Raw genomic sequence first — 25,521 nt, 5'->3', positions numbered from 1 at the left:
AAAATGGGTGTTTCCTCATTTGACAAGCGACATATATATATATATATATATATATATAATTAAAAAAAAAAAGCTTAAAATATCATAGAAAACCAAAAACAAGTCTTAAAAAGTCAAAAATAAAAAGGCCAAGATTTTGGAAAATTTAAAACACAAAAGATAAAGATAAAGATAAAGAATAAAAAAATAAAAAAAATAATAAAACTTAAAAAAAGAAAGCTCATAAAAAAACTTAAAAAGAAAAAAAATATGAAATCCTAATTAGAATCTAAAAATAGTAAACATAAAAAGCTATTTTCTTTTTTTTAGAAGTCTCTTATTTCTTATTTTTTAATCTTGTCCTTTTAATTTATTATTTTAAAGTCTTTAAATGACTATTTTATTTTTTAATTTATTTTTAAGTACTAGTCATGAAATAGCATGTGACGTCGTAATTGCATTAATGCCAACATGGCAAGACCTACCGGTTCACCAATTGATCAATTCTGACTGAATGACCAATTCGATCTTTCATAAAATCACGGGGAGAAAAATATTCAATTAACAACACACGGGGAGCAATTTAACTACAAAAGTACTTAAAACATGATAAATACTTTAATTACAAAAGAATTAGATATAAATAAATTTACAAGCTGACGTTACTTAATATAATACAGAGCTTGCTAGAGCCACTATTGGGGACTCCCTCTAGGTTTAATTTTTATTTTTTTTTAGTTTTTTTTTTTTTAAGATCATTTTTTAATACTTTTAAGTATTTAAAAAAATAAAAAATTTCCAATAATATTAAACAATTTTTTTTAATCACTAAAAAGAAAAGAAAAAAAAAAACTTTGGAGCGGAATCCCCCAGCGGGAGATCTAGCATTATTCAATGTGATAGATTATATTATAAAATTATTTATATTATAAAGTAGATATAACGTATGATATGATCAAACTACGTCTGTTTATAAGTTTATTTTTGTAAAATTTTTGTGGCTGTAATACTTCTCTTAAAACATACTACATCTTGTGCGACTAACAACAACAAAATTAACATAAAAGAATAACATTTTTCTGTTAAGGGAATTGATTGAATGCCTCCCCAAAGTACTGTAGATGGGTGAAAGAAACTTGTGCTCAGTTCTTTTTATCCACGGTCACGTGACCCGGGATATCTGACAACATAGTTTTTTCAAATGTCTTCAAACTTAAATTGTTTTGAATGGAAGCGCTCCTCCTATGATATTTGAGCTAGCAGCCACGATGTTTCTGAATGTCATCTAGGGCAACAACAACCGAGAGTGTTTTGATGTTCTGTATTAGGATAAAACCAAAACTTTTACCTAAAGCTTGAAGCTTAAAAAGAAGGGGGGCATCACATCTTTAATCTTTTCACCCCTCTATTCTCATTTTAAGATGTTATTAATATGGAAAATACTCTAACTATAAAAAAATTATATAAAAATAATTCCACAAACTAATATGCCTTGATGTGATTCGTCAGATTATAAAATTATTTTTATTATAAAATATATCTAACATATCAGATAAAATTACTTTATTTTATGAAATTATTTTGTATGATTCTTTTGTGAATATAACAGTACTCAATTGATATAACCAGCTCTTATTTAATAGGATCTGATTTTTTAAAAGAAAAAATCTAGTTACAAGTACATTTGTACACTAATATATGCACCAATTTATTCTGATTGATTAAAAAGTAGATTTTATTGAAAACAATACTAATTTAACTTTTAAGTATAAAAGAATCAGTATTGGTACGCAGATTATTACGTAACTTTACTTGTACGTAGCAAAACTCTTTTTAAAGTAATTTAGCACATCCACCAACTTGAGATACACTGATTCGTGCACTTTTTGCACTTCTTTACCCGCTACGATATTTTGTCCAAATCTGTTTTCAACAACTGATCTAGAAAACTGGTTTACACTACCCGAAAAGCAAAGAAAATCACCTAAAAATGAAGCAGCTAAAGTCAGCCTATTCACCACTCTTTCCAAAAAATGGAACCAAGGTGAGAGAGAGAGAACTCAGATGAAAGATGCATGATGAGCCTGAAAACTTGTATGAAACAACAAAATCTATACTTTACAAAAGGTTTCGGCCATTAGGGGCCATCCATAATATCTGCAAGGAGCAGATACAAAAAAAAAAAAAAAACTATTTGATTTTGAAGCATGGCGAGGGCCTGCAAGATACAATGGAGGAACAAAGACCTATTCTATTATTAACAGTAGCCAATTGCTCAAGTACAGGCAAAGATGGGGCCTCTACCAAGCACCTGAACTAACTAGGAATAAATTTTTGCATTACCTCATCTACAATTACATCATACATGGCTCGGCCTTCTTTTCCCAGAATCTGTCCTCAACCGCTTTACGGGATTTGCCCAACCAACAGTCCCTCCATCCCCATTTGTCGGTTGAGCGGGACCAGGCTGGTTGGTCCATCCTTGCGGATGGGTGGTTTGTTGGGTCTGTCTCGTTTCCTTGGGCACTGAACTTGGACCTGGACTTCTCATACCACGACCCATGCTAGGTGGTGAAACAGGACCAACTGATCCAGTTCTAGGCTTTACCACTGATTTCTCCCGGTCTTTTCTCTTCTTCTTACAGATTACCAGCTCTCCTGGATGAGTAAGAAGTGGAGGATCATCCTGCTGACACTGCTCCCGACTACCGCCAATTCCAGCCCCAAGCCTTGAATCCTTCTGGGGAATATGGCTTCTGATTCTTGAGTCTTCCCCACTGGATATTTTCCCACGTTGCAGTACCTTCTGCGGAAGGCACGTGTCAGGTTCCACCTCATTTACCAATTTCTGTCTCTTGCTTGGGCCAACAGTTGCTTGTCTTGGGGAAGGAGCAGAAGTTGTAGAAAATGTACCCGAAAAGGAGAGCGCATTTCTGGCTTCTCGAAAATCTGTGTCGGGAAATGCAATCTTCAAGATATCAAAAAAGAGATCATGCACTTTCCTAGCTTCAGATCTCACCTGTGCATCAAAGTTACAGAGTGAGAATATGAATCCCATTATTTCTTCTTCTTCTCTTCTTTTTTTAAGCAAAAGGATTATGAATTCATTCGTGATTTTTTTTTTTCTAAGTAATTTCACTCATGATATTTGGGGATTAGAATTACCCCTAGCCTAATAAACCAAATGGAACATAATTCAAAGCAATGCAGTTGGAAGTTCTTGAGATTTCACAAGCAGAAGCAATTCTAAAAAAGGCATCATAAAATCAGGAAAACAGATTTGTGTTTGGCAGCAACTTCGGAAAAGCTCTGCTTCAAACCTTACCAACTAAAACTTGAGTTTAGCCAATACGTATTAAATTATTATATTTCCTATGATTAATTTCTTTGATCATCGATTTGTTGCAGATATACCACCCAAACTAAATATGAGAATTTGGAATCAAGCAATTGGATCTTAAAAGTTGTACTTTCTTCAACCCAAAAGCAAAGGAAGCAAAATTTAAAAAAAGAACCTTAATTCCCACACGCCTGCTATTTTCTTATTTCCTCACATTACTTTGGTCTGCAAACAGCACAGAATGAAATTTCACTAGGAAATCCAGAAAATCCATAGTCCAATCCCATACCAAAATTTCCTGAAACTTTCTAATGAATCCTAATCATCAGGGAAGAAAAGTAACTCCGTTGTTAACATGACCTAGGGATTTGCTAGATTTAAAAGTAGTAAATAATTGGTATCGGATACTCTCACTCCTCTGAAAAAAATACCGTCACTCTTAATCCAGCGAAATGCTGAGTCAATAACCAAGTATTGAAATCAAAATCTTGACAACATAAGGACAGTAGCATGTCAACGTATGTGAACATTCTGAAGTTTTGGCTTCACACACACACCAAGAATGGTATTGTTGCTCTCTTATTGATTACTTCTCATTTTTTATTTATTATTAGTTGTAACATTAAACTGCAGGATTCACCCTCCCTTTAAGAAAATGATTTGATAGATGTCAATGGTGGGACCCACATCACTTACCCCTCTTCCTCTCCCCTTGAATAAATTGTTAAGATATGAAAGGGCTCACATATCACGAAGGGTTCTTGCTAGTAAATAAGAAGCAAAGTATTTGTTCTCATAAATAGCTCAGAGTTTACCTCACATCATAATTTGCTTGTATCCATCATCAGTGCTTAGTGGTTATTAGGCGTATTCTGTGTGTACTTCATGTGTCCTTAGGCTATGCCTTTTTCTATAAATAAAGTCTTTACTTTTTACTTATCAAAAAAAAGTTTTCCTCACATTACATATAAATTAGCATGCTATAGTTTTTAATAAAGGTTTAAAAGAACTTAAAAACAATCTCTGAAAAGTAGAAGCACTTAAAAATACTAACATGCTTCCATACTTTTTAATGAAAGAAGCTTTAAGGATCGCAAGCGGTCAATAGATGAGCTTAGAGTTCTCTGTTTTAATACCTTATTCCATTTGTCAATTGTAATAAATTTTAATGGCTTAAATCTCCATGATTTCCTTGTGACACTCATACTTAGGTTTCACTCTTGTATGTGTTCCGTGTACTTGGAGGCTATGCCTCATCAATAGAAATTCTTGTTTACCGATTAAAAACAAAAAACAAAACAAATACTAATATAAAAAAAGCATGCTTCCATATAGTTGCTTTCAGTACACACCATCATGACCATATTTAAAGGAAGATACCAAATGTGACGCACAAGGGAGCAATCTTGTACATGAGCAAAGAGTAATCATACCTCATATGAGAAACCGTAAAAATGCATTGCACTTTTCAACATGAACTGCACATCAAACACAAGCTCCATCACTCCATTATACTCCAATTTGTCAATACGCTGATCGATCTTTCGTAAATCCAAGATATTATTTCCCGATGCACCCGCGTACCCAGCATTCTCAATCCTCTTCCACAAATCTGTTAGCAAAGGTATAATTTGAGGACCTTCCTTACCGATTTTCCTTTGAAGCTTGCTAATCACACTCTTGCACTGCATGTAGAAAACTTTTGGTCAAGTCCACTACTTTATTGTATAACCAGACTTGGACAATGAAATGAAAACATGGAAAGATTAAAATTCAACACAAATTATCCTAAGTACAGATTTCCAACTTATAAAGTTTTATCATATTTATAGTAGAATTGATTATTTCAAGAATAATATATTAGAAAAGCCCTTATAACAAATCCTGAGAGAAGGATGTGCCAACCAAGCTACTTTCTCAGCAGGCACCAGCTAAGACAAATATAATGCTTGTATCACCTTGTATAATCAGAAGCTCCAATTGTCAACGCATATTATTCTCAGTGCACAAACTTCTCAGCATTTTCACATAAATAGCAAGACACAATACTAGATATGATTAAAAACCAGAGAGAGAGAGAGAGAGAGAGAGAGAGAGAGATGCTGATGGAATGAATGTAAAATTGGCATAGGTCACAACAGTTACTCTTAACACATTCAAATCTCTGATTTTTCTCATCCATGGTATGGATCAAACCAAACTCCATAGTTATTTGTATGCTGATGGCAAGAATCTAAAATCAGCATTGGTCATGACAGCTGACTCTTCACATGTTCAAGTCTTGAATTTGCCTATGGTTGGTCTAAATCAAATTTTACAGTTAGTTTCCAGTGCGTCTGTGTTTATGTTTAAGTTGGGAGTGCTGTTACTACAAAGGCTGTGTAAATAGGGAAAAAAACACACATACAAGGGCTTATAGGACATAGACACAAAACACAAACAAACTAGCGAACATGTGATGGCCGCAAGAAGAAACCTACCATGCAGATAAAAGACATAAGCTTCACCAAAGATAATCAAGAACAAAACAAAAGCCAACTGACAAGTAGTAAAAAGAAACATTGTAAATGCTGAATTTCAAACCACCAATCACGATTTCCCACTCCCAGCCGCAGACAACTTACTCAAAAGAAAATATTTAGGAAAAACAAGCAAGTACCACCAGACATTATCTATCACATCAAGATTTTCAAACATTTACAGATATAAGATCAATCTAATGGCCATACCCTTCTCTGGATGCTGTCAGGCATCTTAGTGGCCAATGTTTTTGTCCCCCTTGAATCCATAACTCTAGCATCCCAACTTTCTCTTGACTGTTCGGCAGCATCTTCTGCAGGTGCAGACACACAATTTAATCTGCTAGATTTTGGTGAAGCATGCAATTTCGATGCATTAGCGATTCTCCTTGATGGCAAATTTCGCCTAATTTTTGAGGATGAGTCATTTTGATCATACTTAGAAGCACTGGACTCTCCATACGGTTTTGTTCCAGGGTCAGCTCTTAACTGCGCTTGATACTTATTTTCCACTTGCAATGGCAACAGAGATGAATCTCCATGCTCAAAAGATTGTATTTCATTGCCAGACTTCTCCTCTGGCCTCTCCATTGTATGACGGGGACGGACCCTAAGACTGCGTTTTCTTTTTATTTTGGGTTGCAAAACCTGCTCTTCCTCACCATCATCTCGGTCATGAATCCAACTTCCAGATTGTTGGTGATCCACGTGAGAATCTCCAGACACTGCAATTTCCCCTTCCTCTAGTTCTTCTGGCTGGCAAAGATTTAAGATGATAAACTTGAGCAAAAAGGCAAAAAATAGCCACTCCGATAAAAATGTATCAACACAGAAGAAAAGATTCTTACCAGCCTTTTTGAGAGAGAACCTGGCCTAGCATCTAAAGCAGACAGGGAACCAAATTTCTGCGAAGAAACGGAAGGTGATACCATTTGTGTCAATCTTTGACTGTCTGACGATGATCCCAAGGAACCTGCTTCTTCCAGCATAGGGTTGTTTTTTGTGCTTTCTGAAGCCTGGGGATACTCAAACTCACCACCACAAACTGGACCCTCCTCTTCCGATTGGTCTTTATTAATTAGCGGTGCCTCAACAGCACCACCAAATTCATCCTCTTCAAACTCTCCAATTTCTCCCTCTTCTTCATGTATAGAGTATCCATTTCTCTCATCTGAACTTGCTTCAGAGTATTCCCCATTTTCATCATCCAGTTCCTTGTAATTAGGATTCGTTCTTCCTTTGGGCCGTCCCCTTTTCCTCTCAGTTTTTGGAGATGAATCAGAACCCACTTCACTAGATTCCATGCCAACATTACTAGCCAATAAAGTGTTTTTTGATGGCCTTTTTGAAAGAGCTGCAACAGTGGAATTTACTTCTCGAGTACTTGCTCGAAGCCACTTAGGTACCTCGTCATAACGCGTCATGTCTTCAGCCCAATCTAGTTCTTCATCCATTTGATCAAACAATTCAACTTCCTCTTTGCTCCTGGCAATCATGCGATTGACCTCTTGCAGTGAGGGAACATCATGGACAGTTTCTTGATACCTCTCCTCATCATGCAATAATGTCTCTAGCGTCAGGCGTCTCTCTTCATGTGTTGTTCTCTGGTCAAAACGCCCAGCATTGATAACCTCATCAGCCATATCAATTTTATATTGTTGAATGTTGTTTCTTATCAGGCCCTCAATAGACCCCATATAACGATCCTTACCAGCAAGGTCATCCTCCATATCAACAGTACCTCCATTTCTTAGTTCGTCTTCCTTTTGATGGCTAGAGATTTTATCAACGACTGCTTCCATATAAATCACTTTGACTTCTCTAGTCTGTCCAATACGGTGGGCTCTAGCAACTGCCTGTTCCTCATTTTTAGGGTTTGGATCGGGATCATAAATGATAACTGTGTCAGCAGATTGAAGATTAAGACCTCTACCAGCTGCACGAATACTAAGCAAGAAAATGAAGCAGTCAGAGTCTGGGCTATTAAAGTCCACAATCGCAGATTCACGATCTTCTAAACTAGTTGTTCCATCAATTCGTCTGTAGACAAGCCGTCGCCATTGCAAGTATTCCTCCAATATATCAAGGAGTTTTGTCATGGTACTAAAGAGCAGTACTCGATGCCCTGTTCTCTGAAGTTTAATAAGAATCCTATCCATGATCCACAATTTTCCACATGATCTTACAAGAAAATCCTTAGAGAAGTCATTGAAATATGGGTAATTGAGCAAAGGGTGATTGCAGGCTTTACGAAGCTCCATACATCTGTTATTTAGAGTTCTATACACCTTAGCCTGGTAATTTGGGTTTTTTTCAACCCTGCGCATTTCATCTTCAGGATCAACGTGAAGAGTACCAGTGGATTTGATCCAATCATAAATGGCACTCTGAATAGCTGACATCCTGCATCTTAAAACTATCGAAACCTGCAATCCAGCATTGTCGTCAGAAATCAGCCAAAAAAAAAAGGATATGACAAACTACCACAATCATACCTTAGGCGGAAGTGAGCCTTCCACATCTTCAACACGACGCCTAAGCATAAAGGGCTCTAGAATTTGATGAAGTCGGTGGATGATGATAACCTTTTTTTCAGTCTCCAGCCAGTCATCTTCTGCATTCTGCATAGGAGCTTCCTTCTGAAAGGGTTTTGAGAACCAATCATGAAATGCTTTCCGATTATCAAAGACTTCTGGAAGAAGTAGATTTAAGAGTGACCAGAGTTCCTTCAAATCATTCTGCAACAGAAAGATCAATCCATCTTCAACCAAACTCAATAACTCAAGTAAAAATATAAGGAAATAGATTAATCAAGTAGATCATTGAATTCTTTGTTGTTTTCTTTAAAAGCTGTACATTTATTGCAACATATAAAAATGGGATGAATTTAATGTCTATTCTTCACTCAAGAATATGTGAGAAATCTTTCCATTCCTGACAAAAATCCCAGACTGTATAAATGGTACAGAACTGTTTCTCGTTAGAGTATCAGCAACAAACTTTGCCAATTATACGTCCAATTTACTGAAGATCAGAAATATGAACAATTGAGCATTGGCCTCATTTAAACAGAGAAATTGAAATGTTAGCAATAATGCATTAAAAACAGCCATAGAGCGATGCAAGAGGCTACAAGTTCATTTACAACTGGCCCAAACAAGGCAGGAAAGGAATGCTATATGCAGGTCTGAGTTTTCAATTGAAAACATGAGTAAGCCAAATTAACCATAACATTGTGTAGGATTACATTTCTTTGGCTTTTCCTAAGTAATCAAAGGTTTTATTAAAAAAGAAAAAAACTCAAAAAAGGCATAGCCTGAGTACATAAGAGGAACAGCTAACTAGGAATAGGAAAATATACAAAGATGCTGTGAAGACTCTGCCCAATTAAAATCTATAGAGGCTGTCCAAAGGAGTAGTCTTCAAGAAAAAAAAAAAAAAAATGAGTTCTTCCATCATGCACTTGCAATCCTCAAGTTTTCTTCCATTCCTTTCCCTCCTGGTGCAGACATATAAAGGCAATCTTTCATACTACTATAATTTGTGAGTTACCATAAATTATAGTTTTTGGTACCGTACCGTACGGCCGGTACATTCCATACCGGTCACTAGGCCGGTACAGGTATGGTACCTGTTTCGTACCGGCTGAAATACCGGCCGGTATTTCGGCCATTATCTTTCTTCTTTTTTTTCATTTTTTTTAAGCTATAATCTTATTTTTTGACCCCCAATTCATACCAAACTATTTATAATTTATATATACATGTATTCATGTATAATTTATTCATATATAGACTATTATTTTGTAATATAATTTATATATAATTTATTTATATATCAACTATCCCGAAACGGTACTGGCACTGAAATATTTTGTTCCAGTGCCTTAACCGGTACGACATCCAGTACGGTATTCAAAACACTGCCATAAATCCCTCTCTAATTGGCAAAGATGTCTACCATCCTTTTGAGCATAACCCAAAAACCCAACTCAGCCAAGAGAGTCATTCCATAAGGCACTGGCAGTCTCGCAATGGAGTAAAAGATGGTTTACTGTTCCCCACTCTTCATGCACAAACAGCACCAATCTATCACAATGATATGACCTTTCTTTAGGTTATCCATGGTGAAAAGCTTCCCTAAGGATGTTATCCAATCAAAAAAGCTTTCCTCAAGGACACAGTTCTCTGCCTCAAAATATCAAAGTATCATCTCCAAACAACAAATGAGAAATGTTAAGAGCATTGGCATTGGCTTCATCAAAAGCCAATGCATCTTTATAATTTGATGAATATAGATAAAACTGACCTGCATTGGATTCGGTAAAGGCAATTCGCTCAAGTTTTGAGCTACAGTGATTCGGAGACTTCCTTCATATTTGAAAGACTACTGTGTCACATTCATCCTTATATTTTATTGTAATTTTAGTACATAGCCGGTTTATTTTCTCTCTCTCTCTCCTTTCCCTCCCGCGTCTTTCTCCCCCCCTTCTCTCTTTCTCTCATTTTCGTCCGAGCTCAGAAAATCAAAAGGGACTCTTCTCCTCCACGCAAAATCAAAGCAAATCCATGGTTTCTCTCCAATAATCAAGTGCGATCTTCTTCTCCATTTTCTTCCCATGTTTTTTGCTCTCTCCCTTTCTCTATTTCTCTCTGTAACGGTATTTCCTCACCGATTCTTCCCCTTCTCTTTTCTTCACGTAGAAGCAGAGTGATTTACTGGGTTGCTTCCTTCAGCACTTGGCGCAACCTTCTGCTCCCTTCAGGTTCGTCTCCTCTCCAAATTTCTGCAACCCTAGGTCTATTTTTTTTTTTCTTTTTTGTTTGTTTGTTTGTTTTGTTTTGTTTTAAGAGTGGTGGCGATTGAGAGTGAAGAAGAGGAGAGGAGAAGAAGGGAGCGGCGGGTGAGTGGGATTTTGGGGTTGAGGTGGAGCGGAGGGTGGTTTTTGTGGTGGTGGGTCTGGGAGAGGATGGGTTGGGGATAACGGGGTGTTAGAGAGCGGGTCATGATGCAGTGAACATGTTCACTTTTCAGCGTATGGATCGGAGAGCGAGGGTGAGGTTGAGAGAGGAAGCGAGAGGAAAGACGAGGAGAAACTCTGGGGTCTATACTTATTAAGCATTCGGATAGGATAGACCCTGTTTGGAGGAAAAGAAAGGAAAAAGGGGCTACGAATTTATATGTGGATATGTATGTTTGAACGTACGCTCTCAGCTGTAAATAAATGGTTTTGGTTATGATTCACTTATTTTTCCATATCATTAAATGGTATGTGGTGGCCACTCTGACTTTTAATCTTGAGCAAAGTACTTCTGTTCTTCATGCCATGTTATATCCCCAGTGAATCATGCAAGCAATTATTCATGCCTAGCTAGTGAGGAGTAGCAAGATTATTGGTGTTACACAGGTCAGCTTGGAGCGAAATTTTTCTGGCTTGAGTAAATTTTTCTGGCTCAGAATATGATATAAATGAACTGTGCAGAATAGTCTCCTTAAGGCAAAAATATGCCCTGTTTCTTTTCTTGCCCATGTTTTATTCGACACTACATACCACTGTGTGAGGTTCATTGGATATTAGATTTATTTGGTCACATAGTAGATGCTGACCATGCTTAACTACAAAATTGTTTGGTCACATGGTAGATGCTGACCATGCTTAAAAACAACCTTCAAGAGTAAAACATCATTTGTGTCAAAGGGAAAACAAAAATTTTGTTAAACAAAGGAACATGTGGAGCATGTCAAAGGTAACTGAATTGTATGATGAAGATTGCAACTGCCTCCAAAATAAACTGCTTCTATTTCAATCTTTTTATATATAGTTAAATATTTCCTAAGCTACAAGCTAAAATCTGAATCTATTTACACCAAACCTGCTGGATCCAGAACAAAGCACAAGATATGGTGTTCAAAATAAGAACTTTCTGTCTCTTCACAAAAGGTTTACCATGCCAACTTAGGAAATCAATAACTGCAAAGGAGTAACTTGAAAATGGACAGAAAGCAAAAGGGTTGGTCTTTTCTTTTTTTTTTCTTTTTTCCAAGTAGAAGAGCTGCTACATATATAAAGCATTTTAACCAGGTCACAGCCTAATACTAATTTCATTATACCAACACAAGAAGTATTTATTTCCTCTCTATTTTGGGTCACGGGCAGGGCCAGTCAGTTTGCTTTGCTTACTGCACTTTACTTTGCTTTTTTCCAATGCATATGACTGACTTTGGTTTTATTTATTTTGTGATTTTCTAAGGTGCACTCAGTCTTGCTTTTGGCTCTAGCAACCAACACAGATTCTGGTATTGCATTTTCTGGATCCATAAGGTCTGAAAACCAACTCATGTTTGCTTATAACCAACTCATCTGAAAACCAACTCATGTTTGCTTAAATGGTAAACCTGTTTTAGACTTTAAAAAATAAAAATGTTATAGTTGGTTTAGAAAATTTTACAATAACTTCAGAAGATGAAATGTACTTCAAAGATTGCTATTTATGTAGAATTTCAGATTTAAGTAGAATTTCAATGAGGTGTTCTATTTTTATTAGTCAAAAATCTCTATGAGGTGGTACAGTTTTTGTGTCTTAGTAGCAGATTTAAGACAAATTTCAGACTTAAATTCTCAAAAGTGTTCTGTTTTTTTATTTCAATCTTTTTGTGTCATACTAGCAGATTTTTTCGTGTCAATTGCAGTCATATACTGCTATATATGCTGATGTTAAAAGCTTGAAAGGAGAAGGTCCTATTACCACTCCAACATTCTCACAGCATTCTAATGTTGTGGTCGCTTCAACCCCCCTTCACGGTGAAAAGAGGCCTCCAACAAAAAAAGTTCAAAGAGGAGCTTCTTTCACTGTTGAGGAGGATAATGTACTTGTCTCTGGTTGGCTCAACATTAGTATTGATGCCATTCGGGGAACTGATCAGAAATCCACTCAAATGTGGGAGAGGATTTCTGAATTTTATCACGAATATAAAAACCACAAACTATGAACCATTCGGTTGGATCATTGATCAATCGTTGGTCCATGATTCAGAAATGCACAAATAAGTTTTGTGCATATCTAGCTCAAGTAGAGCCATTGCACCCGAGTGGTGCAACCGAACAGGATAAGCTACACGCACAAGGGTTATACACACACTTTTACTGATACAAGAGCTGATAGTGGGTAGGTTCTCAAAATATTTATTGCTATTTCGTATTTTGTTTATATTTTATATTGTATATTTGATTTATAATTGTTATTTTTTTTAATACAACTCAATTCACCCCCCTCTTGTGTTAGTCATCTGGGCAACATTCACTGACACCCTCTCTCATGCTTCACATTCCCAAAGACCCATGTGGACCCAAATCCACTTTTCCTTTAATAATATGGTCTATTTATGTAAAATTTATTATTTGACACTATTCTTTAAAACTTTTTTCAGATTGAAAAGGCAAAAATATTGTACAAAGAGATGGAACGAGGAAATTTCACAATGGACCATTCTTGGAATCTTTTGAGACACCAACCCAAATGGCATCAACATATGAATACGCTGAATACGAGGAGAAAGCCACATGATAAACGTCCTTCAGATGAGCAGTCAAGTGAAGTTTTAGGCGATGTTGTGGAGGAGCATGTTGAAAGGCCTGCTGGAAAAAAGGCTGAAAAGGAAAACTTGAGGAAGCGAAAGGCTCAAGAATCATCTGATGCTGAGTTCAACATGGCATTAGGAGCAATGACCGAGGATAGAAGATTGTTCATGGCGGAGAGAAGAGAATGGCAGACGAAGGCTGATCACGATAGAGGTGCACAACTGGAGCTTGATAAAAGAAAGTTCGATGCTGAGATGATGAGCAAGGATCTTTCTGGTATGAATGCCATGCAGCAAGCCTACTTCCATAAAGTTCAGAAAAAAATTTGGGAAGAGTCAATGAGTGATTCAAATGGTATATCCGAATGACCCAAACAATTATCCAGCTTCTAGTGGCTGCTTAGCCACAAGACTTCCTGAGGAAGCATGTGGCTGGGCAGCCACTATGAATGGATTTTATTCTATTTGTTTTGAATGGAAATCTTTGAATGAATTTGTGGTTGGAAAATCTGAATGTTAGTTTAGTTTTTGGCAATGTTTGTGGATAGAAAATCACTCAAGTACCCATCTTTCTGGAAGTGTTTGTGGATGGAAGTTGTATTTGCTGGAAGTATTTGGTGAATGGAAGTTGTTTTTTTAAACTTGTCTTTTGGACCTGTAAAGTGGACATTAAAATGATAATGCAAGTTGTTTATGGATGTCATTTAGTAAGGCTGATTTTGTACACTGTTATGTGGCTGGATTTTTCTGTTTTGAGAGATGTGTAGCTTTTAAAGAAGCTGAATTTGTCTTGCTTTTAAGAAGATGTTGCAGCTGTTATGTGGTTGGATTTTTCTGTTTTGAGGCTCCAAAATAACTTAAGAAGCTGAATTTGTGTAGAGATGATTTTAGCTCCAGATGTTGCAGCTGTATTTTTTAACTTAATAGTATAGTTTGTAGAGATGTGTAGCTTTTAAGAAGCTTTGGTGTAGAGATGTGTATTGATGAAGCTGAATTTGTCTTGCTTTTAAGAAGATGTTGCAGCTGTTATGTGGTTGGATTTTTCTGTTTTGAGGCTCCAAAATAACTTAAGAAGCTGAATTTGTGTAGAGATGATTTTAGCTCCAGATGTTGCAGCTGTATTTTTTAACTTAATAGTATAGTTTGTAGAGATGTGTAGCTTTTAAGAAGCTTTGGTGTAGAGATGTGTATTGATGAAGCTAAATTTGTCTTGCTCTTAAGAAGATGTTGCAGCTGTATACGAGATTTAGCTCCATATAATTATTTGTGATATTGCCTTCAATATAAATAAATATAAATATATCCATATAAAGTTAATAAAAGGCACAATTGTCTCTGCCTTCAATATTAACACATATATATATGTATATGTGTGTAGGTCCATATAAGTTAATAAAAGACACAATATATACTGCCTTCAAATTAAATGGAAATCAATAATTTAAATATTAAATTAAATTATTAATTTACATATAGTAGCAAAATATGAAAAAAAATAATATTATTAAAAAAATAATATTATATTATTATTTTGATGAATCCAATGGCTAATCCAATGTGGGATTATGGATAGGAAGATTTTAGAATTATGGAAAACTTGTACTTTTCATCAAAATTTGAAGATGGCTTTGATGAAGCCAATGTGGATGCTCTAAGAGTACCCTGCCGATTGGTGTCAACAACTGAAAATTCAGGCATAAAGCCACTTTCAACCATAGCATACATCATTCTACTAAATGCCTCCATAACAATGACAAAAAGAAGCAGGGACAACAGGTCCCCCTGTCTTAGACCACGAGAACTGTTGAAGAAGCCAAGTGGACTGCCATTCACCAAAACTGAGAACCTTGCTATAGAGATGAAATACCTAATCCAAGAACACCGTCTCTCCCCAAATCCACACCTCCCAAGCAGGAATAGTGGGAAGTCCCACTTAACGCGATCATAAACTTTCCATATCTAGCTTGCATAAAATACCTAGATCGCCAAATTTTAATCTACTATCTAAACATGCATTGGCTATTAGTACTATATCCAATATTTGTCTTCTCCTTCCAAATGCATTTTAAGGTCTCGAAATAATCCTCCCCAAGACCACCCCTAAGTGGTTTGCTAGAACCTTGGAGATAATCTTATACACCCCATTCACAAGAATAATAGGCCAAAAATCCTTAACCTTCTAGGGAATAAGCGCAATAAAAGTGGCATTAAGGCTTCTCTCAAACTTCCCAAACAAGAAAAATTCCTGGAAGACCTTCATCAACCCATAGAAAAAACATCCGGACCAAGTGCTTTGTCTTTGACCATCCTCACCACTTCATGTACCTCTGTCTCATGGAAGGGCCTCTCCAGTTAGGAAACACTCTGCTACTCAATGGTTTCAAAAGCTAGCCCATCGAGCTTTGGCCTCCATGCGACCTGCTCAGTAAGCAACTGTTCAAAACAAAAACAGCAACATGCTCCTTAATCACAAGTAACTCCATAAAAACAGCTCCATCAAGGTTCAACATCTCAATGGTATTAGTCCTATGTGAGTTGAGCAATCTTGTGGAAAAATTTCGTATTTCGATCTTCGTCTTTCAACCATAGTGCTCAAGATTTTTGACACCATGAAATATCCTCCAATAAGGTAACCCTCTCAAGTTCCAAAACTAAGGGCTGGTTTGATTACACAAAACCAAACTATCTCATCTCATTTCATATAATTATTACAACTTTTCCAAATTTCAAAACACAATATAATAAAAAATTCAACTTTTTTAAATTCCAAAACAAAGCTAATATTAAAAAATTATATTATAACTGCATTTTATTAAACTTTCAACAAAACATCTCATCTCATCTCATCTGAATAGTGTAACCAAACGAGGCCTAAGTCTATCTTCCAAGAGAGTTCTTCCATAGAAAGTGCTCGACCCTACTCTGCCCTCTCTATGTAGCTCCTCCAACAGAGACTTCTTCTGACCGCCTATATCTATGAAAGATTGTACATTCCATATATTTTTTAAAGCTTAAATCTTTCAATTTACCTGCAAAAATGAAACTTGGAGCGCCATGGATCTGATGAAGACCACCATTGCCTAACCCTTTCCACAAAACCTTCGGTTTCTAGCCCCACATATTCTCAAACTTGAAGTACCTATGCCCACCTTGAATACCTCCACAATCCAACAAGATAGGAAAACGATCTAGACAGAGGTGAGGTACTCTTTTATGATATAACTCAAGATAATGAGATTCCCAATCCGAGGAGATAAAATTTGTACAATCTAGACCATGTCTGATTGTTTGACCACGTGTATGCTCCACCGATTAGAGGAATATCCACCAAACAACTCTGAGAACTTCATCATTGCAGGCCGAAGCATACTCTTTCCTGATCTCTCACTTGTGTAAAACCCAGTCAAAGGAAACTGAACTAGGCTAACATTGCGGCAAAGAATTTAGAGGAATGGCTTCATCTGCCATCTCAATACCTTCCCTTGTTTCCCACTGAAATTCCATCCACTCCCCCATCTCTCTCTCTCTCTCAGAAAAGAGAGACCTACACTCCCAATCTTGATCCTCGTTAGTAGCTACCAGCATCCATAAGGCACCCACCTCATTACCTTCAAGATATGAGGTTGAGAACTCTCCCCCGATCTCAGTACAAAGCTCTCTTAATCTTCACCCTTCTGCAATTCCTTTGCCAAAGATGATGCCCCCTGGGACTCTAGTGTAAGAGCTTCCCTGCAGTCCATCATAGCTTTCTGTCCATTTTGGGCTAAAGATCCAATGCAAGATAGTGAGTTTTCAGATTAACCTACTTCTGTATCCGTTACAAGCTCTGCTGCCAACTCTACCTCTACTACCTTATCCATCTGGACCACCAATGACAGTTTATTGGCTTGTCGCGAGTCAATCGGAACAATCTCCGGAATGGTTGGCTAGTCCCCAAGGCCTTCTCGTTCTCCTCTAACGCACCACACTGGTCGGGTTATATCAGCAAAACCCAACCCTTATCCTAACCCACTACTTGAGGCCGATTGGAGCGGTCTATCTTATTAGAGACTTTAGCCCTAGGCTTCATACGCTACTACCCATCTGTCATATCTAAGCTCGACACACCAATTGATGGGTTAAGAAGCTTACCAGGCCACATTCTACATCGAAGGCTTGGTTTTGAAACAAGTTATCAAACAAAATTCAAATACTGATGAGAAAAGACTAACAGTAAGGAAGAGAAGGTGAACATAAGAAAGAGAGGGTGACAAGATTATCTCCAATTAGAATCACCGAAGGTAGCCATTAGAGAGAGGGATCCAAAGACTAATGATAATTGTCCTTTTCAATTGATGGGTTGATTTATGTTTTGGACTACATTTCTTTTTCAAAATGAAAGTGTTATGAAATTCTCTTTTGAATAGTAAATTGGAAATTCATCCATGCTTAAAATTTTCAGAAAGAAACAGCTATAAAACTCACTTTAGCTAGGCTTCATGACTTGCCAAGAACTAGGATTCAGTTTAGCAACACTCCGGACACCTTTAGTTAATGCTTCAGCTTCAGTTAAGCAAGCCAAAGCCATTCAGCCAATGACAGTTTGCCACCCATGAATGAGTAGGAGTTGCACAATGTGTGTATGCATATTAGATAGGAGTAGGGGTGTAACCAGTCCGGTTCGGTCTGATTTTGGACATTTTTAAGAACCGAACCGGTATACATCGGTTTTGGAAATTTAAGAACTGATACCGGAACGATTCAACACCATTCCAGTTTTTCCGGTTTCAGTCCAGTCCGGTTTTTCCGATTTTCCGAATAAACAAAATCATACTCCAACAAAACTTTCACAAGTGATTGACCCATATACCTCATATTATGTTATATAATGTCATATAATTTATATGTTATATCAAAATTCAAATGCTATATTAAAAATTATAAAATTAAATTATGTTATATCATAATCAAATGTTATATTAAGACTTATAAGATTAATTTTTATGTTATATCAAATATTATATTAATTTTATGTTATAAGATTAATAAACATGAATAATAAGATTTTAAAATTTTATGTTATATTAATTAGCAATTTAGCATATAATATATATAATATAATATAAAAAAATTATATAGAATATAAAAAATCATATAAATATATTTTATATATAGAGAAATGCTACTTATCATCCTCACACCACACAACAATATGTTATTTGACATTTTTGTCTTATTTATACACATATTTACACATCAATATGTGTGTTTAAATAAAATGACAAAAATAACAAATCTCATTGTGCGTGGTGTAGGGGATGATAAGTAGAATTTTTCTTTATATATAATATAAAAAAATTAAAAATCATATATATACCAGTTCGATTCAAACCGATGTTCTAAAAACCAAAACTAGAACTAGACCGGTTTTCAACCGGTTTTGCTAAATAAGAATGGTTACCGGACTAGACTGGTTCCCTGGTTTTTTTTACAGCCCTAGATAGGAGGATATTATAGAGAAAACGGAATAATAATATAGTGGAAGATAATTTGTACTCCTGGGGCATGCAAGCCCCACTTAGTACCTATGAAAAGTGGGGGCATACATGGCAGCCACATGAAAAAATCCACTTTCTTATGGTGCACTCCACTTTTTTCGAAGGAACTGAACAGGACTTACACACTTTAAAACTGTATCTAGCATTGCTCTAAAATAGTTACCATAAAAACCGAAACTCGATCAAGGTTGCTAACCCCTGACAATTTTGTTAAGCTTAGTCAAAGTCATAGATGCACACATATATACTAATTTTTTGAGAAATACATATGCATATAAATATAAAGGCATCACAACCTCTGTCTTCATGAATTAAATAGCTGTCATAACAGACCTGTAATGGTGTCCCAGTCAGTAGCAGGCGCCTCTGGCAGCGATATCTATCAAGATCACGTGCTAAAACCGACTCCCTATCCTTCATCCGTTGTGCTTCATCAATTATGATATACTTCCAGTCAATTTTTGAGAGTTTTGAACGATCATACATTATGAACTCATATGTTGTCACAAGGATATTAAATTTCAGAGCAGAAACCTCCTATGAGGGAAAAAAAAAAAAAAAAAAAAAAAAAAAAAAAAAAAAAAAAAAAGAGCAACAAAATACAAAGTGTTAATCAATTTATGAAAAACTCAAAGATCAAGTAAATAAGTAAATACATGCTTCTTACTTGAGAAAATAATTTAGATCGTTGATCCTTCCCACCAACATAATAAATGCATGACACAGATGGCAGCCAACTATGAAGCTCGCTCTGCAAGTGAACTCGGCTAGCCATGTTAGCTACCAATGGAAAGCATGAGTCATTAACATGAAAACTAAAATAAACTCACCTTCCAGTTTACCAGAACAGCATTTGGAACTATTATAAGATGTGGGCCATAGTTCCCTTTGAACTCCATCAAGTAAGCTATCAATGCCATTACCTATACAGGGGAAGATCTGATTAAAAATTGAAAAAGAGTATGAAAAAGTATATAGTATGTTCTTTTATATAATTCCAGGGTATATTCTAACAGCTTCAAATTAACTAAAGCCCCAAATAAACCTCGCAAACATAAAATAATGGACCATCAAGTCTGAACTCGTGAAGTTGCTCACTAATAGAAACATGATCAATGATCTTTTTACTCCAGAGGGAGCAAGACTGGGGCTTTAAATGTAATAAAAATTCACCTGCACAGTCTTCCCAAGACCCATCTCATCTGCCAAGATTCCATTTAATTTATTGTTATATAAAGATAGCATCCATTGCAACCCAACCTGCAGATTCATACAAAAACTAGCTTAATAAACTGGCTTGCTACATTAGAACTGAGTACTAAAAAATAAAAATAAAACCCTAAAACATGGCACCATACAAGTTGATAGTCTCTTAAGGTTCCAGTACGTAGCATTGAGGGTTGCCTCACAACTCTTTCATTCACAGCATGGGCAAGAGTATAGTACCTGGTGACAATCATGAGGACCAATTAATTATAGAAGTCTTGTACAGGATCAAGAAAATTATTAAATTAAAGAAAATAATAACAAGTAGACTGTTGTCAAACTAAGAAATACAATAAACAATTGTCAAACAATTGTTGCATAGTTACAATCTGAATCCACAGATGGCACATAATTTCATGATATAATCCGATCAGTAATTTATAATATGAAGCACAAGATTAGAGAAATTTACTTGCTAACAGATGAACTATCCTTAGGTGCATTCATTTCCATGAACTGATTTCTTATCATTACTTCATCCCCAGCACATGCTGCAGCTGCCCTAACCTCTTCTTCGGAGAGACCCTTTTGTCAAAAAGAAAAAGGCTAGGTTAAAAAAGAATGAAACCACCCAAAATTGCTTCTGCGATGAGCCCAAAAGAAATACTTTTTTTATTTACAAACAAGTGGCATCATTCCAAAAGATACAAAATGAAAAAACAAAAGTACACTGATAAAAATAATGCTTAGGGAGGGAGGGAGGGAAGGAGGGAGGGACACACAGATAGAGATAATGGGTGAGAGAACAAAGCATGCCTGCAATCGTGCAGCTACTGCAGCGGCATTTGCTGCCTCCTCCACCTCCTGTTGATTTTTGGCAGCAGTTATTTTATTTCCCAGTTTATGTAGATATTCTTCTGTCTGAGTCAAGAACGATGAGAGAACAGCATATCTCTCCGCGGCCTCACCTGGGATGCTTGTCTGCTGCTCCAGCAACATCTCCCTATATCTTTCGACATCATTATTCTTCAATGCCTCCATCCTCTTATTCCTATCATCATCCTTTCTTTTTGAAAACTCCCTCATCATTCTCTCATGATATTTGGCAACTCCCCTATTACGTGCAGTCCGTGCATCACGGATGGCCCAGTGAGTCTCAAGAAGCTTCTTACGCCACTGGAAGGTGGATTTCAGTTGCTTCTCTCTCACAGCTTTCTGAGAGGCCTGTACTTGCCTGGTGAGTTCCATACGCTGACGCTCACACAGTCGGACAAACTTCCTATATGGCCTGTCGGGCATTGCCATTATCTCCTGTTGCTGTTGATCAATTTCATCCCTTAACCGGGCCTGTCGATCTAAAAGTCGAAGCTTTTTCTCTTCAATTTGCAACCTCAAGACAAGATCCGGCCTAATCCTTTTCCTCTCTAAGTTTACTGCCAGTAGACCACCAATCTTTCTTAAATTTTCGGATCTTTTCTTGGTAAGCACTTCCATGCCTTCCTCAAAGAGAAGGTCTTTGACATCATATGCCAATGGTAGATGATTATTGTTATTAACCATCATGGCCGATCCAAAGGAGTCATGTTTCCTGGTGAAGAAGGGGAAATCAAATAGGGGTCCATGATACTTTCTGGTGGATCCACTGTCTTTTGGTTGAGGAGCAGTGCTCGGTTGTGCAGGTTTCTTAACTTGCGCTGCATCAGATACAGCTCCCTGTGGTGCAATAGACTTTCCCCTATCTGCTGGAAAATCACTTCTAACTGGAGGCCTATGAATACCATGTTCAACATCCTGGTCTGACTTAACAGAATGTACAGAGGATTGCTGCTCATCTTTTCCAGCAGATACTACTGGTGGAGGATCCTTCATTACAACTGGCACACCTTGCATATAAGCTGTGGTGACGGTTGCTTTCTCTTCTCCCCCAAAAGCTTCCTCTGTTAGGAAACTTTGTCCATTAATTGACGTGACAGCATGCGTAGTTTTCTCATTGGACTCCATATGCCTCGGATAGTCAGCCACAATATTCCCATCAGATTTATCCTGATTATTTCCTCCCGTGGGGGGCAGTTTCTGCTGCAGCTGAAGCTCAAGGGGAGGTGGAGCAATCGCTCGAAGAAGTTCTTGGGGGAGACCAGGGTCTCCTTTCTGTCATACAACAGGAAATAGGTAACACCATCCACTCAGCAATAGTGATGGAGATCAAAAAGTACTCAAGAGTGAAAGAAAGTCAGCAAGAGAACACAGGCACACACAGAGAGAGATAGAGAGAGTGCAGACCTTTAGCCGTCTAAATGCTAGGATTTGTGCTTTAAGAACATGCAATTGCTGCTTGGTGAATCCAAAGCGCTGCTGAGGTGTCTGAATGGTCGATCCACCTTGTGAAATGATATTGTTGCCAGAGGCCCCATCATTAGTGTGAACTACAGCTTGTGGAGAAGTTCGATTTGATTGCCTGAGGTACTGCATCTGCAGTGCTTCAGGGCTACTTACTGAATTTTTCACACTAGAAGAATGATCAACGCCCTGGCTCATGTTGGGAGATGACTGTGGGGGATGCATTGGAGGCATTCCATTACCAATCACAGCAGGCTGTCTAGAAGGGACCTGATTTTCTCTGCCATGTGTAGAAAACTGCTGCAATGCAGTGTTGTTAGCATGTTTGACAGTGCCAGCATTTGACGTTGAACCAAAAGGGCTGGGAGAAACAGTCTGCCTAGCCTTTGCAGATCCAGACTGACCAGATATATCACTTGATGAATTAGCATGGGGAGAACTCTCACTGGCAACTGGTGGAGAGGTGACCTGCTGTTTTGACAATGGAACAGATGTTGATTGTGCACCCATGTTACTTTCATTTGCTTTTTGCTGTGTAACCATCCTAGATTGTATCATTGGAATGAGCTGCGCCATCAAGTTGGCATTTGCAGGCAGTGAGAGATCAATATTACGCTCAAGTGCCCACGAATGCATTGCCTGTAACTGGGCAGACATCGTGAGCTGGTTGTTTGCCATATTTTGGATATTCTGCTGAGCTTGAGATGCTTGCAAAGGCCTCACCATATTTCCGGGTATTAATTGCCCAATACCTGTTGCCTGGGTTGAAGGCTTTGGCTCAGTCCCCTGCTCAGAGGCTGATTGCTGTCCTTGATCCATCTGCTTTTCACCACGACCAAATTGTTCAGATGAGTTTTTTGATGTCGACACCTGAGCCTGAGTATGTGCCTGCATGGCAATGAGATCCTGCATTTTAGGATTTCCCATTCGCATGCCCTGGTCCTTCCCAGATGGAGGGCCTAACATTCCCATCTTGGCATGCTGCTGTGACTGCAAGGCCAGAGCCGACTTTTGTTGAGCCTGGAAAGCATACTGAAGATAAGCTTGATGGACTGGATTTAGCAATTGTGGCTCAACAGCTTGACTCCTATGTGGGCCCTCATGAGAGGAACCATGCTGTTGAGCCAACTCAATGAGTTTCCTAGACTGTTGAGGCAGCTGCATGGAACCAGGCGATGAATTAAAATTGTTCCCTGCCATAACTCCTTGTAGACTAGCTTGATATGCTAGAAGGGCTTCGTTGCCTTCAGTTTTTCTATGCAACTGTTGTTGTAATGACTGCATGGATGACAAATTATGGATAGTCAAACATAGTTAGCATTAGTTATGAATCCCAATTCATTAAGACCTGATGCCGAATTACACAGACAGAAAATGATCCCCAAATTTCATTTTTATGGTAATGACTCCAAATCACTTTCAAGGTAACAATGTAGGAAATGCAAGTACCAGCAATTGACAATCAGAACACACATGCAAAAGCGCCACAGGTTAATCATGAATGACATAGTCAAGGTGGCAAAAAACAGAGAAATGAATGAGTATGGACACATACTTTAAGTCAGTGAGACAACTAGAGATCATTGTTTGGAAATGCAATATTGCAGCTCATGCATCATGTTAATTTTCTTTCCTAAAATCATTATTTGTAAGTTATGATATTTTTATCATTTATTAGTAAGTTATGATATTGAACCATCTTCTCGGGCGTCTATCAACTTCTATAGGTGTGATACCCCATATGATAAGGATAAGGGTAGGTGGTGTATGGGATCTCATATTGCTTGGGAATGAGAAGTTCTTGCTCTTTATAAGGTTCCAATAAGGCTCCAATTGTATCATTGACTAATCATTTTTTGAGTATAGGCCATGTAATTTGAGCCTTTCATTGGGGCATTACAATAGGATTTAATAAATGAACTCAAAATCCATATTCACATGAACCATATGACAGTGACAATTTTTTCTCCATATACCTCTCAACATATTCCATATAATGAAAAAAAAGGTACAACTAAAAATCATAAAATATACAGAGTAAAGTTATTAGTTCTCATTTTCTTCCAAATAAGACGTGCCAACTTTGTCCGTTTGAATACCTACTACACCCCTACAAGGTTTATTAATTACAAAATCAAATCCCGTACATTTGCAAAAACACTTCCAAAACACACATTACAACGCAACAATCAACCAAATTAATGACACAATCCATTCCCATCGGTTTTCCAAAAATGAATCCCAATTCAATCAATGTTCCATAAATTAAACTCTTACCCATCTACAACACTCCCAGCTCCAAAAGCACGCATCCCAATTCTAAATTTTTTTGCCAAAATCGAAGCCTAACCTTTTGCAAGTAAAATCCCATGTCGAAATGAACATCCGAATTCAACCAAGTTCTCACAAAATACTTCAACTAGACCAACAAAAAAAAAACTCTCACCTGCCTGGACCCCATCTGCTGCTGCATCGAATCGAACCCCAAGTGAGGCGTGGACACGGCCGAGGAGGACGAGGACGGTGACGCAGCAGATGAAGTTGATGCCGCCCGCCCTGCCGGGCCCATTCGGCTGGGCCCACCGCCACCTCCACCACCGGATTGCATGCAAAATCAACCCAAATCCACCACAAAAATAATCTTTTTTTTTTTTTAAGAAAATTCAGAGTCGGGAAAAAAAGAACCCGCGAAACCCAAAATCCCTCCAATTTTTAATAAAAAACCATTTAAGCCCTCCGATCCCAACGTTAAAAAAAAAAAAAACCCTGAATTTCTCTCTCTAGCTTGCACCAATTCTCTCTCTCTCTTTCTAGCTCCCTCAAAAGCGGGATTTTAGGAGGACATCGAAGATGGATCTCCGCGACGGAGAGGACCGCGAACTTAACGGAATTGCTGATTCTGACTATCTCTGTCTCTTTCTCTCTCACTCACTCTCACTCGGGGTATTGCACCCGATTCCCCCACCAAAACTTCAGTCAAGCCCTAATGGGCTTTCTTTTTCTTTTACTATTTTTAATTTTTCTT

The 25,521-nt window shown here is 37.5% G+C and overlaps 1 protein-coding gene across 2 annotated transcripts; it reads right to left on the bottom strand.

The window, feature by feature from the left end:
- Positions 1-2,058: 2,058 nt before the first annotated feature.
- On the bottom strand, positions 2,059-25,521 carry LOC122298955 (ATP-dependent helicase BRM-like). Of its 2 annotated transcripts, none has more exons than XM_043108798.1 (14): positions 24,943-25,521; positions 22,440-23,774; positions 20,976-22,307; positions 20,632-20,744; positions 20,312-20,399; positions 20,127-20,213; positions 19,784-19,876; positions 19,621-19,704; positions 19,287-19,490; positions 8,334-8,576; positions 6,687-8,264; positions 6,049-6,594; positions 4,753-5,004; positions 2,059-2,998 (listed from the first exon to the last, which is right to left on the bottom strand). In XM_043108798.1, exons 1-14 carry the CDS (start codon positions 25,102-25,104, stop codon positions 2,339-2,341), a joined length of 6,777 nt encoding a protein of 2,258 aa, XP_042964732.1. In that variant the 5' UTR covers positions 25,105-25,521; the 3' UTR covers positions 2,059-2,338. The 2 variants fall into 2 exon arrangements, with proteins under 2 accessions (XP_042964732.1, XP_042964738.1); XM_043108804.1 differs by having other exon boundaries at positions 19,287-19,487.

The sequence above is a fragment of the Carya illinoinensis genome, chromosome 2 (assembly GCF_018687715.1).
Source record: "Carya illinoinensis cultivar Pawnee chromosome 2, C.illinoinensisPawnee_v1, whole genome shotgun sequence".
In the NCBI taxonomy this organism is placed as follows: Eukaryota; Viridiplantae; Streptophyta; class Magnoliopsida; order Fagales; family Juglandaceae; genus Carya; species Carya illinoinensis.
This window is presented reverse-complemented; position numbering and strand designations above follow the sequence as displayed.